Below are 15020 nucleotides of genomic sequence, written 5' to 3'. Positions count from 1 at the left end.
TGACTGTTTGCGTTGATAACCAATGTTAAAGAATTTTGAAAAGAAAATGAAAAGACGTGGTTGAAATAATGGGAACATTGTCCACGCCACTATTGACGTGGAAATAACATGTCTGCTTCATACCACATTTGGTTTTAATTTGACGTTTTCCTAAGGTGAGGGGTTTTTATATTTTGAATGCTCCACTAAATTTTTGGTTATTTATTTTTATAAACCTTATACAATAAATATGAAGTGTATGCAAGGGAAAAGAATGGGCAGCCGCGCATCCCCACGTCAGCTTCCGGTGTGGTCCCCCAATCACAGAGAGCGTCGTGCGCGTAAAAACCGGCTTCGAAGGTTTCACACAGAAACACGACATTGGACGGCCGCCACGCAGGTAGGTGGCCCCACTTTTTCTATTTCTTTTAATTTATTTATATTCTCTCTGGGCGTGGACGTTAATTTGTTTTAATTCAGTTTCAGAGAAGAGGATAATTAAGAAGAATGGAAAGAGGGGTTTGTATGAATCATGGGCGTTAATTTCGTTCAAACCAGAGGATAATTAATTCAATGAAAAAAAGGTAAATTGCAAAATGATTCCTCGATAACAGGAACAGCAGGAACACAACTCCATAAGAGTTTTGGTTTTTTTCTCTGCTGCAAAAAAATGAGGAGATCGGATTCCCTATACATGATCGCCGTATCATCTTCTTCTCCGGTCGTAATATTTAGCATTTGAAAAGTGATTATTATAAAAATAACCTAATTTATCATTAATAATCCCAGCCGATCGTGCGAGCTTCGTTACGGAAAAAATTCAGGCGGATTCTGGCGGGGGGAAGTTCAGATCGAAATCCACGCCGCCTCCTCCTCTACGGGGCTCCATGTCCTGGCTGTTCATGTCCACGACAGAGGAGGAGTCGGAGTCGCTTTGTACCCCGCCGCCGCAGCCGAACTCGCGTCGGAAATTACTCACGGCTTCGTGGTGATGATCGAAACGTAGGCGTTGGTTTTGATGATGAGGATGGCTCTTGATTACTCCGGCACGAAGAGCGGCATCGAAACATAGAACGTGGTTGGAGGGCGGCATGGCGCGGGCTAATAAAGCATCACGGATCACGGGAATTTGGTAGCGCTGGAAGGGAAAAGTGATGGATCCGTTGGCGGCGAGTCCGCTAATACCGTGACCGAGATTGTGATTCAAAGGCGAGGAATCAACCATCAGAGCTTGCTCCCGGCTAGAGGACTCAACCGTACTACTCTGACTCGGGCTCTGATTATTGTTATTGATCTTATTGTTAAGGTTAAGAAGATCGTCGGAAGGCAAGGGGAAATTGGTCTTAGCCTTGGCGCCGCGGAAGCCTCTAGCGGCGTTATCGTAGGCTCGGGCGGCCTCCTCCGCCGTATCGAAGGTACCGAGCCAAACACGGCTCTTCTTACAGGGATCTCTGATCTCAGCGGCGTATCTACCCCATGGCCGCTTCCTGACTCCTCGAAAATGCACTTCCTTAAGGTTACCGACGTTGGGCTTGACGGGAACCGCCTTGTCCCTCGGCGCCATTACTGAGGAAATCCAGATCAAATGAAAGAATTGAAAAGAGGGGCGGAGATGGGTCGGTTTGATTCCCGAGAAAATGAATTGGGCTTCTTCGTTGGGTAGTGGGTGAGAAGGATGGTGGGAAAAGGGGGCAAATGGGTTGAGATGCCGAGGAGTAGGCGTGTGATGGTGGGGTTTTATAGAAGGGGTGGAGAAATCGGCGAATGAATCGGCGAGGATTTGATTGTGATGAAATGTGGCCAAGGGTGTTGAGAGGGAGGGAGAGAGAGAGGCAGAGTGAAGAAAGAGGTTTGACTGTGCAAGGGGCGGCTAGACGTAAGGGTGTGGTTGGTAATTTCGCAATCTAGTTCCCGAATTATGTGTCATGTGGGGTTGTCGATACAGCAGATCCACGGGGAAGGGCGCGTTTTATATTACACTTGATTTACGTTTGTCTTTTACCCTCAACCACGCGCTTTCTCTCCACTGTTCTTCACTTTCTCCCCCATCTACTAACCCAACTTTTTTTAAAATAATAATAAATGAAAAGAAATAAAATTAATTTTACGTATTTATTCAAAATATTTTAAAACTTCCAAAAAATTTAAAGGAATAATAAAGAAGAAAGTGGTCCGTGTGGTATGGAGCGGCAGGTGCAAAAGTTGTCGCCATATTCTTCTGCCATTTCGCCTCCTACCTAAGCTAGGATTTAGGATTAATTAATTAATTAATTAATTTTAAACTCCACCATTAGCGCGTTCTCTTTTTTAGATAATAAATAAATAAATACATGCCTACATACATAAAATAATAATAATAAAATAAATAAATAACTCGTGGGATCATATTTTAGAGCCATTGAAGCGGTCCATTTCCGACCAGTTCCCACTCACGCTCCTTCTCATCAAGTTCATTTCACGCCCTCCAGCCCCAATTTATTACCTTTTTTTTTTAAATAAATAAAATAAAATCTTTACTACCTTCAAATTTAATTCTCTCCACGTCATATCCTCAACCAAAATTACAAATAAATAAAATTGAATGTTGTGGTATGTTCATTGTAAAAATAAAATGATTATTTAGCATAGCACTTGGATCCGTTAAATACATTAGAACTCAAATAAATCTTCCATCACCTTATTAAAACAAAAATAAAATCCAAATAAATATTGAAAATTGAAATGGCAGCCCACGTGTCCGTTTTCTCTTACCTTAGCACTCCATTAAATTTAATGCTCAATTTCCATTTCAAAACCCATTCTTAATCACTTTGTTGCTTGCACCCAAAATGTAATGATATATCTGAAATGAATTGAAAAGGATGAAGGCAGTGACCATCATAGGCAATGCTCCCTTCCATGATCATTGGTATTATTATATCTTTGATCTCAATTATAACCCCAAAGTCCAATTCAATATCACGCTATAATAAAATTGCATCGAATCGATTTCAAAATGATAGTTCAACCTAGTTGTTGTGTCATAATGAAAATAGAAGGTTTGAAAAGAAAGCATTGATAATTTCCTTGGAAGTGAAGGCCCCAGTCCCAGTCCCAATAGTTGCCATTCAATCGGAGATTCTTACACTGTGTTGACCATCGAAGTTTCTCTCGAATTTCTCCTTGTATGGTGTATTTGTGTGGTTCCTGGTCCTGGCCGGCAGACCCTCGAGCGCCAATGAGCATAAGGCTCCCCTTTTCTCGTTCACTATTCTGAAATTTTTACATTCAAATTCTTCTTGCAACATAATCACAATATAGCACAATTAAAATATCAACAAATAACACACAGCTTTGTAATGAAGGATGTTATCATCAAAAGAGTAGGTCGACAACAAATAATTAACGCGATAAGAACCAAACCCATAAGTAATTAATTCAACATCTATTTATTAGTTCAATTTTGCATCATTTTTGTAGCAACTTACTGCTTTCATTAGTCATCTAAGAGGGTCGAGAAAAGCATATCTCGCATAAAGCCTGCTCTCCCAATAGCTTGTCTCATCCTTTCTTCCCGCTCTTCCTGGCTCAAAGAAGGATCAAAACTGGAGAGAGGTACAGTAGTGTTAATACCAAACAACAGGAAGAGATAATCTAAGGGGGTGGCGGCTTTCATTAATTCCTCCCCGCAATGAAAAAATAGGCAGATCTCTGTTACTTGATTATGGTGATCAGGAAAATTTCTCTTACCTTGGCACCGGAGATGAGTACTTGTAAAGGCCGTGGAAGTTACTTGAATTGGTTTAAAGCATAGAGACTTTTCATTCATGGCATATAAGGTAATTGTGAAAAGCATAACAGTTTCCTGATCTAACCAAACCCCTTACGATGAACAAACACACTAATGGCTTGAGAAGTAACATTAAGAGAGAAATCCATTATTCTAAATAGGCAAAGGTGAACAAGTACCTCGATTTCCAAATAGGCAAAGGTGCCACATTCTCTGAAGACGTCTCTTCGGCACTGGTTAGCATGGATTTTGAGATATCCTCAACTTCAGAGGCAGGATAATTTAAAATAAGTGATGATAGAAACGGATCATGAGTTGCACTAGGCGCATTAGTGGTCCCTGTACGGTACCCACTGTTCCCTAAAAGCATCTGCAGATGGGCCTCACGAAGATCCCGGCTCAAGAGGGACAACGCCTGACTGTTGGGGATGGCAATTTTACGCAACCTGCGACGTCTCTGAAGGTGATCCCCTCTGTTAAGCAAACAAGATGGGCATAGTAATGGTGGTAGTCAGACAAAACAAGTATAAAGTATAAAGGATATCTTATATAAGTGCCCATGGTGCAACGTTATATGACTTAACATGTCCCCCATGACCTTAACTGAGCATATAGGACAAACCTGCAAGGAAAATGCAAATTAAGCAGAAGCCCAGTTTCTTATAAAACAATACAATAACCTGGAAGAGCAGAGAAAGAGAAGCACAAGAAACAGAGAGAGAACTTGTAAAAAAGAAGACGCGGAACAAGTTCATTTCTCCTCATAGTTCCGTTCTATTACTTTGGGGATCTCATCAAATAATGGGTAAGGAGAAAAATAATATTACAAGCGAGCCGACTTTTGGACAATCAAATGGAAGACCCTACTCCCAACGATTGGCAGACTGGCAGTGGCAGAAAGAATTATAACCGCAGAATGTCCTAAACAACAATTGCTAGAACCTCTCATGAATTAGATTGGAAAGCATTTCTCCAATCTCAAAATCCATAAATTTCATGTCATCCTGTAGCGGCTCGAAATGAAAAACATGAAACAAGAGAATGAATTGAGGAGCAGCTATCAGCAGCGATGGACAGAATAGTAAATGAACGAACCAACTAAAAAAAATAGTATCGAGGGAAAAAAAAAAAAAAAAAAACCAGCACTCGTGTCGTAGGTGAATAGCATATAAAATTGGTAGGCGCGATGAAATAAGAAGGGAAAATACGTACCGTGACTCTTGTCTCGCAAGAGTGCTCGTCTTCCAGATGCGAACAAAGGGACATAACATCAAAATTCTCATAGCAAAAAGGGCAGGGAAAATGGGGGCGGGCGTCATCATCCATCTCCAAATCATCGATTCCCAATAGATCTGAAGAAAACCAAATGAACAAATAACAAAGAAGAAGAACAAAAGAGGGGGTAAGAAACAACGATTCCACAGCGGAAAAGAAGAACAAAAAACAAAAAACAAACGCATAGATGAGAAAATAAAAGGAGAAGCGAAGGAAAACCTAAATGGGAGTTGGGATGGTGATGCTGCCACATATAGTGGCGTTTGGCGGCGGCGAGGCGAGAGGTCCAGAAATCGGAATCCATTTGAGGAAATTCGAATGCGAAAGAGAGGTGGGGAGACGAGACCGGCTTCCGGAGGTAGGCGTAGAGAAGAAAGAGAAGGAAGCGTAAGAAGGTGATTCGAAATGGATGAAATGAATCGAATGAATGAGTGAATGATTGAAGGATCGATGGAAACGAAGAAAAAAGGAAAAATAAAAAAATAAAACAAAATAAAAAAAGAAGAGGAGGGAAATAAAAGAATTAAAGCCGTTAGTTCGGTGGAATCGATTTGACCTTTTCCTCCTCAGATTGGATTTGAAGTTGAGGGGTTAACGTAAGGTAAGGCCTAAGCCGAAGGCTTTGCGTTTATGAAATCAAACCATCAAACCATTTTTGGCCACCAACTCTTCCCACCCCACCATTGGACTCATCGTAAGTAGATGTTGAGTCAGTTTACCTATTACAAATGCATGGAACTCATCATCCGTAGATATTATTTCAGTTATCTATTACAAATCAGTAAATAGTAGATATTGTGTCCGTTACCTAATTGTGTCAATTATCTATTACAAATCAGTAGATTACCTTTGTGTCAGCTAATTAGCACGGCTTCTATGGGGCTTATAACAACATGGTTTCCGTGAGAGCAACTCATCATTAGTAAATATTGTATCAGCTTGTTACCTGTTACAAGCTAGTAGATATTGTGTAAGCCAATTAGAGTTTATAACGGCTCAAACTCACAACTAATAAATATTATCTGTCCACAAAAATTGATATTGTTCCTTACTCTTATGGGGATGGATTAATTATCTTCTTCGACCCATTCACAATCTCAATCCCCACTTAAAATAAAATTAGATACTTTAACAATTTGCCATAAATTCACCTATATTAATTATTTTTTTTAAGTTGTAGATATTTTAGAAGTACAAGGGCTTGTCGAAAGAAAGAAAAAAAAAGCGTTTTTATCATTTTTTTTTAATTAAATAAAATTCAATTAATTTAGATATTGCTCATCTTTCTCCAAGTGAGAGGTCCTCCGCTTTTAACCATTAAAAAGTATTTTCTACGTTAAATCTGAGTCGACTTTTCTTTTTCATTGTTCTAAAAATTACGAACAATAATAAAAAAAAAATTTGTTCCAAAAACAAAAATCAAACTAAGACTGATTTCTATTTTTAGAATGACAAAAATAGATCATCATTAACAGCTTTTACAATTTTCTATTTTTAGCTCTTAAATACTCAAAATAGAGGGCCACCAAAGTTACGTATCATCTTAATAAAAAATTAAAAAAAATAAAAGAAAATCTTACAGTTACTATGATCGATGAACTGCATCTCAACACGCAGTAATCATCCACCTACAGTACAGCAAAAAGGGGAAATGTAGATAGATTATAAACATTGTCTAAGAAACGGCACAGCCAACTATTCTAAACTTCAATTTTTATACCTAAAACATCATGATGAACAAACATGTACATAGTTATCCTCCTGCTTGGAAATGAGTAAGTCGCTAAGTTCAGCAATGAGCAATCTCTCACGATCCTAGAGAAAGAAACATGTTGAATTAGATATACAAGGGGGAAAAGATCGACGATGGATGCAAGGTTACATTGTTGAAATTGTATGAAACCTACTTTAGACAATGAGATTGAAGATGGGGATGGAACTAAAGGGAGGCTGGCAGCATATTTCAATGAATATAAAGACCATCATGAAAAGTAATGGCCACAAGGTATCGGTCATAGGAACAGCTAAAGGCCCAATAAATTCATTTCTAAAAATGTAAACCCATTCTTTGATATAGTTCAAGATACCTGTAAACTAGCTACATGAAATTATGTTTCAAGAAGTTACCAGCTTAGGACCATCTATATGTTTTACAAACCCAAAACCTATTCCCCTTTGAATTCTCCTAGCAGTATGACTCATTTCAACTGCACTCTGTAATCTATTGGATCCATTTGTGCATGCCACATTAAAATTTCAATGTTGTGAACGTTTGTATCATACTTTATAATGATTCTTTTAGTTATAGGAGGAAGACTTGGATGCTAACCTAGAATTGATTACCTTAGGTAAGTCCTGCTCAATAGCAGAGCATTCATCATTCAAGAATCTACAACATAAACACAAATGTAGTAGTTTCACTTTTCAGGGGTGACTATGATGTAATAACACCATTTTATAGAAAGTAATAATGAATGGATATGAACTCATGTAAAGTCCCAAAAACTTCAAGAGAAAGAACATTCAGTAGGGACAACTCAAGGATGGTAACTGTCATCGGTAGTGAGAATTTTAACAAAATTTTGCCTCACCAACATGAATATCAACCTACACAAACCCAGTTATGAGCTTGTTTCTTCCTACTAACTCAATGTCACTGAACTACTTGGGCATGAAAAACAAGCAATACATGACTTTATTTCAGCATATTGTCTTTAGAGGGCAAGTGCTTGAACCATCGACATTCATCATACATCATCAATGCAATCTGAGTGGTAGAAGAAATCAATAGCATCTTGTCATGTTACTAAAATTAATGCCATCAATGAGCAAAGAAAAATAAATTCAGAGCTAACTTGACCTACAAAGCTATTCTCATTATTATGGTATAATATTAATTCAACAGCCTGAATAAACAATCAAGATTGAGCCCTTTAAACTATGTTGGTTAAAAATCCAGACAATGACTAGACGGTAATACCAAAGAAGAAAAGCTTAATATATAACAAGCGAGTAAAAGATGGGCCGATGAAAATGTGAACAATAAATTCACAGCCGGACGAACAAAAATGTTCTTTCAAAATTTCAATGAACACCAAAAACGCAACCGCACTTTTTAATGCACCTAAATATAACCCCAACACACAGAGAACCATAAGAACCAACTAACTTATTATCCATTAACGGGACGTAGAATCACCAACACACAGAGCTAAAGCCAAGTAGCACAAGAAGGAACACTCGATCAATAAAATAAAATAAAAAAGAAAAAAAAGAAAAAGCAATCAGGTATTTAATAGAAAGTTTAGGCTATAATATCTAGGAAATACCTTCAGGGGTCCAACCGTAGCTCCTACAAGAGATGCAAAGCATAGACGTAAACAATGCAGAGGCAGTAGCAGAGTGGTAAGGAAGCAACGATTCCACACGGCAACTCACCTCAACAGGAAACCTTCGCAACACAAATTCATCAGACGCATAACAAAATCGAAATAGCATAGAAGTTCCATCGAAACTCTTTGTTGGGGGCTGACCTAGCAGCCATGGCAGCGGCGGAGGACATGGTTCCTGGTTTGGCAAAGGAATTCTGAAAGCTCTTTGTTGGGGGTTTTCTGGAGGTTTAAGGCCTCATGCGTTTTGCACCCGTGTGTATGCGCCTGTACCGTACGTACAGATATTTGGATGCCGAGGTATATAATTACTATTAAACCCTTGGATTAATTAACCCTTCAATCATTTTTATTTCTATAATTTTTACTTTCAATTGTTCTTTACTATTGCTGTGATATTATGAAATTAATTAAATAATATTATAATTTCACAAAATTATAAACATATTTTAAAATTTTATTTAATTAAATTTAATCTTTATTCTTGACACTAAATCCAGATTCTTTTGGATTAAATCTGGGTATCTCGTTTCTGTTTGTTTCTCAGGAAAGTGATCGGGAAAAGGAAAGCTTAAACGCTTTTCAATTTTGATTCAGATTCTTCAGATAAATTGAATTCAGAAGCAAGCAACGAAGTTCCAGATTTCCTATAACCACGTCTTCCATCAACAATGTTCCAAAACTCGCAAAGAAAAACAACTGACGCAATTTGTAATTACGTTCGCCCAATTTCACTTCATCTCGTTTCCTTCTTCAACTTCTCGAATTTCTTCGACTTCTGATCATCTTCAACATGATACCGATCAGAATCGGAATGCAGATTCGGCCTGATATTTCAGCGCTCTTCGTTTTCCTCGTATCTAAGCTTGCGGAATTTACCGATACACACGCATTCTCGTCCGTCGGGAGGTACAACCACGTCTTGTCGCCCGGCCTTATTCCGATGAGCCGGCCGAGAGATACGCTGTGGTCTTGGAAGAACGAAGCCGTGGACTGTCAACACCAGGAAGAGAAGAAGCCAAAACAGAGGTAAATGTCAAAGATAAATTAATTACGAGGTCTGTTTGGCTGCAATCATGGAAAGTTCATCGACTCTAATTTGAAAAAAGAAATGCAGATCATAAGTTTACGAACCATGGTGTCGAGTTCAGAGGAAGACAAAGAGGAGAAACTCCTTGAAGGAATGTGCGAAGTAGGGAAGGGATCCGTGGGCGGTAACCTCTGTGAGTCTGCCATTCGAACTCTGGTGTTCATAACCTCGAGTCCCAGTGGCCAACCATTGATCATGTCTCGATCCTACAAAATTAGCATCAAAATCAAAGCCACAAAGCCAAGCTAAAGAAGCAATGTTAGTGGTTCAGTCGGTTAACCTCTGAAACCATGGGTTTCGGCTCTGGAAATCGGAACGCAAAAGGAAGATGTAGGAAATGAATTGGGGGATTTGCAGAGGGGTTTAGGGTTTTATATGAATTGGGGGATTCGAATCTGAAGGAAGAGGTGATAATTACGAGGGGCTTCTGCAGATTCAAGAAGGGATTAGCCATTTGGTGAAGAAAAATGGGTTAGTTTATTCTCGGTCACACATCACAATCAGGCTTGATTTCGGTACCAAAGTTCACATAATCTTCGTATATGCCAATGGGTATGCCTCTCTCTCTCTCTCTCTCTCTCTCTCTCTCATTTATTCTATTGCGTCTAAAAGGCCACAAACACACAGAAATAGTAAATGCACCTGAACAAGTAGTTCTTCATTCATGCCTTCAATAATTATTCTGTTTTTACTTTTTATTTTTTATCAAAGTTTAAAAATAGATTATGTTTGAAAAATCAATTTGGTTACGGTAATATTGAATGAATCCCGGACATTTTCTACATTTTTCCAAGGAAATTCCTAAAGTGGAAATTCAAAGCATCTTAGAAATATAAATTGAATCATCTACTTTAGTAGGGGAAATTAATGAAATTAAGACTTGGCATTGACCGGAGACTCCAATCCATATAATAACGTCAACATCTAATTTGCTTGAAGCATAGGGTGAAGGTAGGGGTGGAAAATGATGGGCTAATTCTATAATTATTTTGTTGCTCATCACTTTCACATTGCCTGCCACGTGGGACTTCCTCATAAATTAGTTTGTTAGGCTTACAACATCACATGGATCATAATATTTTCGGCCCAGTGTCTTTTGGGCTGTTTCCAGCCCATTTCATTTGAGAGTATGGGCCTTTAGTATTGGGCCACCTATCACCTACGCTCTATTAGGATAGTGATCAAGGACATGTTTGGTAATTCACTTTATTGTTTCCAAAAGAGCCCATAATGGACCACCGCCGTACCTGTCCGGCGGCCCCACTGAAGTTATCACTCACCTTCCGCCACCATGTTCTCCAAATTGGGCAAATAAAACCCAGCCCCATTTAATGGGGTTTTGGTGAATTTTCATCTCCCTCGTAGGCGAAAGGATTCACAGAAAGACATGATGATTTGATCTGATCTGTGCGAATACAAACAGTTTTTTAAAAAAGACGAAAATGGAGTCACGGATATCGTCTCCTTATCTACTTATTTATGGCACTCCTTAATTCTGAGTAGGTGTTTGTAGAGCAATATGGGCCACCAAACCCATATCAAGTTTTCTTGTAAATTACTTTGCAATTTTGGCCACATGCATTCATTGTATCATATGACTCAATTAAATAACTCCTTCCCAAAGTATCTGTTTCTAGTTTAAATTTGTATGATCTTAGCATTGATATAATGGAAAGGAAAACATTTGTATATCAAATATATATATTTCTTGCAGACCCAGAAAACAAAAGACGAAGAAGCTACCACATTTATATATGATCTTTGCTTGAGAACGAAACAGAATTAAATATGAAGTCAGTTCATACACTCCCATGCACAAGTAAATATATAATTTTGATAATTTAGTAGTGGTGACGGACATTTATGGCACGAACTCATCGGATTCCTCTTGGAATTCTGTCTCATCATTCTGATACCTTCCCATGGAATTACCATATTCGTACGTGTTGTAGTTGTTGTTGTTTCTGAAATTATTTCTGCTCGACCTGCTTTGATGCTGAGGCTCCCTGTGGAGGTCATAAAAGTACTTTCCGTTCTCCATGAATCTCGTGTCGCTCATCCCTTGTCGCGCCACGTTGTTCTCATTGTCGTTGCGGTTGTTGGCGTAGAAATTGTTGTTGTTGTTGTCGTCGTTGTATTTTTCCTCGTCGTATGAAGGAGTTGTTGTTGTTGTTGTTGCGTATTCATTTCGAGAAAGGCGCGTGTTTTGGAAGCTTTGTCGTCGATTGTCGTAAAGATCCTTGTTGTAGTAAAACGAATTCTCGTACGGTTTTTTCCAGTTGCTGTTTTGGAAATTGTCGTTGTTGTAATTGTTGTTGTAGTTGTAGTACTCCTCTGACTCAGATTTGTAAGAAACGTCATCGTTTCTTTTGTAGTTGTTCTCGCCGTCATCGTAGGTAGTGGTGGTAGAAAATGGTCGGCCGCCGGTTCTAGCGTTGGGATCGGAGAATTTAGCGTCGGAAGGAGAGAATTGGCCGGATTCGTGACCGTAGAGACCATAGCCGTTGTCTTGGGTTTGAGGGATAAAATTGGGGTCTTGATCTTGTGGGGTGGTGGTTTTTTCTGAGTTTGTTAAAGGGTCGACTTTGTTGGGGATTTGGGATTCGCCATTGTTGTTGGGTACTTTGCTGAAGAAGTTGCTTTCTCTGCCATGGATTTGAATGAAGAAAAGACTGAGAAGAAAAAGAGAAAGGAGCTTGGTTGAGGAAGCCATGAATGCCTCTGCCCTTGAAATCAAGAAGATAAGAGCTTTGGCTGTTGATGTGTGTATAGTGATGGAGTGTTGGGATAGGCGACATTATTTTATAGACCTCCTTTCCAAATATGTCTTTCACAGTTCTACTCAGTAGGTCCATGTGCGTATGGTCAAATTTCAAATAGTTGTGTTGGTTACCCTTTAGGACTTATTACCTTTAATTTTCTATCAAAATGTTAAAGATTCGAATTGTTGCAATTTTTTTTTCTTTGTACAAATATTCTTTGATTAATAATCAAGAAAAGATTGATTTCCCAATCTAATTGATTGAGTTATGCCGTGTAAGACACTTAAACAAAAAAATGAAATCAAGGAAACAGAATTATTAAACCGTGGGGTAATTTCCTTTTTGCTACGCTTGAAAGCAAAAGTTGAAATGAATAATTAGAGGGAAGAAAGAGCATTAGACTTTTGTGTATCTCAATTAATGTATATTTTAAATGAAGATGGAAAAATAATTTGTATAGGCTTCTTTAGAGGGGAAAGTGGGTACAAGCAATTGATGGTGGGTGTTGAAAATATGTTAGAATCTGAATAATGGAGCTATAACTAAAAAAGCATTCATTTTTGTGCCACAACGACCATTAACTGTACCTAAAATTGAGGCGGGTACGTGTTAGATTAAATTTTGACTATTTTATCGATCGTCAAATTTGAATAGAACTCATTAATTATCGAGATAGATATAAAAATGTTAGGGATAGAAACTGTGCATTCGGGAATGTGGGAGTGGGCGGGACAAAGGAAAAGAATGGCATTTAGTGGAAGGATCATGTGGGATTTGAAGGCATATTCAGAAGAGGAGTAGGATGGGTGGCCCTGTCATTTGTCAAACAGACTGTAGGCGTGGCCCGCTTTGCCTTGCGCGACTGGCGTTGCATAATAGCCCCAAAACTCCCGCGGCCACCACCTAAAAAATTGACCTTTTCAACACCCACCACACGCATTTACATGCCATGCCGCTCACTATGGTCGCTTCTCTTCACCATTTCAACGCTAATTTCTCAATATCTTTGTAAATCGAAGTTTCATTCTCAACAAATTTTGTGACTTTGTATTTTTCTTTCCACCTTCTCCTCAAATTATGCCTGTGATTGTTTAATATTAATAAAACACAGGGTGGGCTTAGTTTTTCTACCATTTTTTTTAATTAAATTTTAGTATTCTAAAAATAAATTTGTGTGTCTAATGATTTTTCAGACGCAGTGAACAAAGCATTAGTCCAAATTATGTTATGAACTACAAAAAAAAAAATTGTAACCAAATTGTATCAAATCCTGACACCAAACAGTGTTGTATTTCTGGTGTGGAAACGTCTTCCTAACAGACATGTTTATATTGAGTTCATCGTAGGTTCTTATAAGGGTGTGGAGAAACCAATGCGTTTATGAGTTTAATGCCAATTTAAATTAGTATAACACTGGGTAAAGTTGTTAATTATATAATTAAGTAGTTTATTACAGCTATTAATCTCACACTGCGTGATTAGCGGAGAGTGATTTTATTCAGCAATTTTTTTTAATAATAAAAATGATGTTGTTTGGAAATTAATAGACATTAAATAATATGTAATGTTTGATATGGGCGCGTTTCTTGTTGGGAAAATAAGGAATAAAGTGAAACAAGAAACTAAGGGTAAAGTAATTAAGATAAAATAATATTTGAATAAACAATTAATTGAATTTATAGTATCACTATGCCCGCCCTTGTACTTCCGCCATGGCAGCTCCAATTAAAAGCTTTTCTGTGTTTTTTAGTCCAATTATTTCTGTGCACAGTTGCGATTATATACTGCCGAGAACGTGAGACCAAATTTCTACGGAATTCATTTTGTTGTCTTCCCCGATTATTGTTTCTGTTCTTCCACATTTCTCAGCCTCAATTACTTTCCACCCACTCGCATTAATGGAATATCCTTTATTTTCACTCATTTTATATCTGGTTTCCTCCATCGCTTTCATAACCACTATTTACTCTACTCTACCTTCACCCATTAATGAGTTCTTCCCAAATTTGAAGTCTGAATCCGACCCAGAAGAGCCGATCAATCAAAATAAGTGCCCACAATAATGGATTTAGACCAGAATTTCTGAGTTGTACAATAATTTATCAATCAGTGGAAGATAATGGATTCCATAGCAGAAGGGAAAACAACAACATATTGGGAATTATAATTGGGATTAAGGGATGAACATCGCTACCCAGACGCTTTCTTCTGAGCCTCATTCTCACGTAGGTTCTCCTCTGTTCATCGCCCCACTGAGCGGGATCGACGCCTTTAGCGAGAATCAGTGGCGGAGGGTGTTGAAAAGGGCATTTGGATCGCCAGGAGGTTTTAGGGAGGGCGAATCGGGAGAGTCTTTTGAGGAAGAGAGAGAAACCCCATTGAAGGTGAAGAGAGGGAAAGGGGAAAATTGAAGGTTTAGGGCAGAGGAGAGGGGGGTAATCCCAATTGAGGTAACAGGGGATTTTGGTAGCGACGAAATATTGAGAAGCGAGCGGCGGCGCAGTGGTGGGGCAGAGCAGAATGTGGGTCAGGACTTGAAGCTTTTGTGGCCACGGCGATTCTTCCATTTGAAAAGGATTAGAGATGGAGAAATCGCCGACAAAATTGGAGACGGGAGAGATCGAAAACAGGAGAATTGGGTGTTGGGCTAATGGCTTAGCTTCGATCGATTAGCTTTGCTTCCCAAGAGTGGCCAAATCAATCATCTAATTCCACCTGGAAGTTTCCAGTCTTCTTGTTCTTCCCGACCCATCCCT

General features: G+C 38.7%; 5 protein-coding genes across 6 annotated transcripts; all 5 read right to left on the bottom strand.

Annotated features, from left to right (window-relative positions):
- Positions 1-499: 499 nt before the first annotated feature.
- On the bottom strand, positions 500-1708 carry LOC111433934 (ethylene-responsive transcription factor 4-like). The gene has a single exon (XM_023071211.1). The coding sequence runs from the start codon at positions 1541-1543 to the stop codon at positions 800-802; it is 744 nt and encodes a 247-aa protein (XP_022926979.1). The 5' UTR covers positions 1544-1708; the 3' UTR covers positions 500-799.
- Positions 1709-2827: 1119 nt separating this feature from the next.
- On the bottom strand, positions 2828-5491 carry LOC111433925 (protein DEHYDRATION-INDUCED 19 homolog 4-like). 2 transcript variants are annotated; one of them, XM_023071198.1, is made up of 6 exons: positions 5243-5491; positions 4961-5100; positions 4293-4370; positions 3928-4211; positions 3447-3563; positions 2828-3231 (listed from the first exon to the last, which is right to left on the bottom strand). In XM_023071198.1, exons 1-5 carry the CDS (start codon positions 5325-5327, stop codon positions 3455-3457), a joined length of 696 nt encoding a protein of 231 aa, XP_022926966.1. In that variant the 5' UTR covers positions 5328-5491; the 3' UTR covers positions 2828-3231; positions 3447-3454. The 2 variants fall into 2 exon arrangements, with proteins under 2 accessions (XP_022926966.1, XP_022926967.1); XM_023071199.1 differs by having other exon boundaries at positions 2908-3226.
- Positions 5492-8966: 3475 nt separating this feature from the next.
- On the bottom strand, positions 8967-10137 carry LOC111433832. Its single transcript, XM_023071068.1, has 3 exons — positions 9783-10137; positions 9547-9708; positions 8967-9405 (listed from the first exon to the last, which is right to left on the bottom strand). Exons 1-3 carry the CDS (start codon positions 9954-9956, stop codon positions 9166-9168), a joined length of 576 nt encoding a protein of 191 aa, XP_022926836.1. The 5' UTR covers positions 9957-10137; the 3' UTR covers positions 8967-9165.
- Positions 10138-11168: 1031 nt separating this feature from the next.
- On the bottom strand, positions 11169-12291 carry LOC111433831 (protein E6). Its single transcript, XM_023071067.1, has one exon. It carries the CDS (start codon positions 12213-12215, stop codon positions 11364-11366), a length of 852 nt encoding a protein of 283 aa, XP_022926835.1. The 5' UTR covers positions 12216-12291; the 3' UTR covers positions 11169-11363.
- Positions 12292-14308: 2017 nt separating this feature from the next.
- On the bottom strand, positions 14309-14958 carry LOC111433914. Its single transcript, XM_023071186.1, has one exon. It carries the CDS (start codon positions 14829-14831, stop codon positions 14367-14369), a length of 465 nt encoding a protein of 154 aa, XP_022926954.1. The 5' UTR covers positions 14832-14958; the 3' UTR covers positions 14309-14366.
- Positions 14959-15020: the final 62 nt, after the last annotated feature.

The sequence above is a fragment of the Cucurbita moschata genome, unplaced genomic scaffold (assembly GCF_002738365.1).
Source record: "Cucurbita moschata cultivar Rifu unplaced genomic scaffold, Cmos_1.0 Cmo_Scf00043, whole genome shotgun sequence".
NCBI lineage: Eukaryota > Viridiplantae > Streptophyta > Magnoliopsida > Cucurbitales > Cucurbitaceae > Cucurbita > Cucurbita moschata.
The sequence above is the reverse complement of the archived record's forward strand: the minus strand, read 5'-3'. Positions and strand labels throughout refer to the sequence as shown.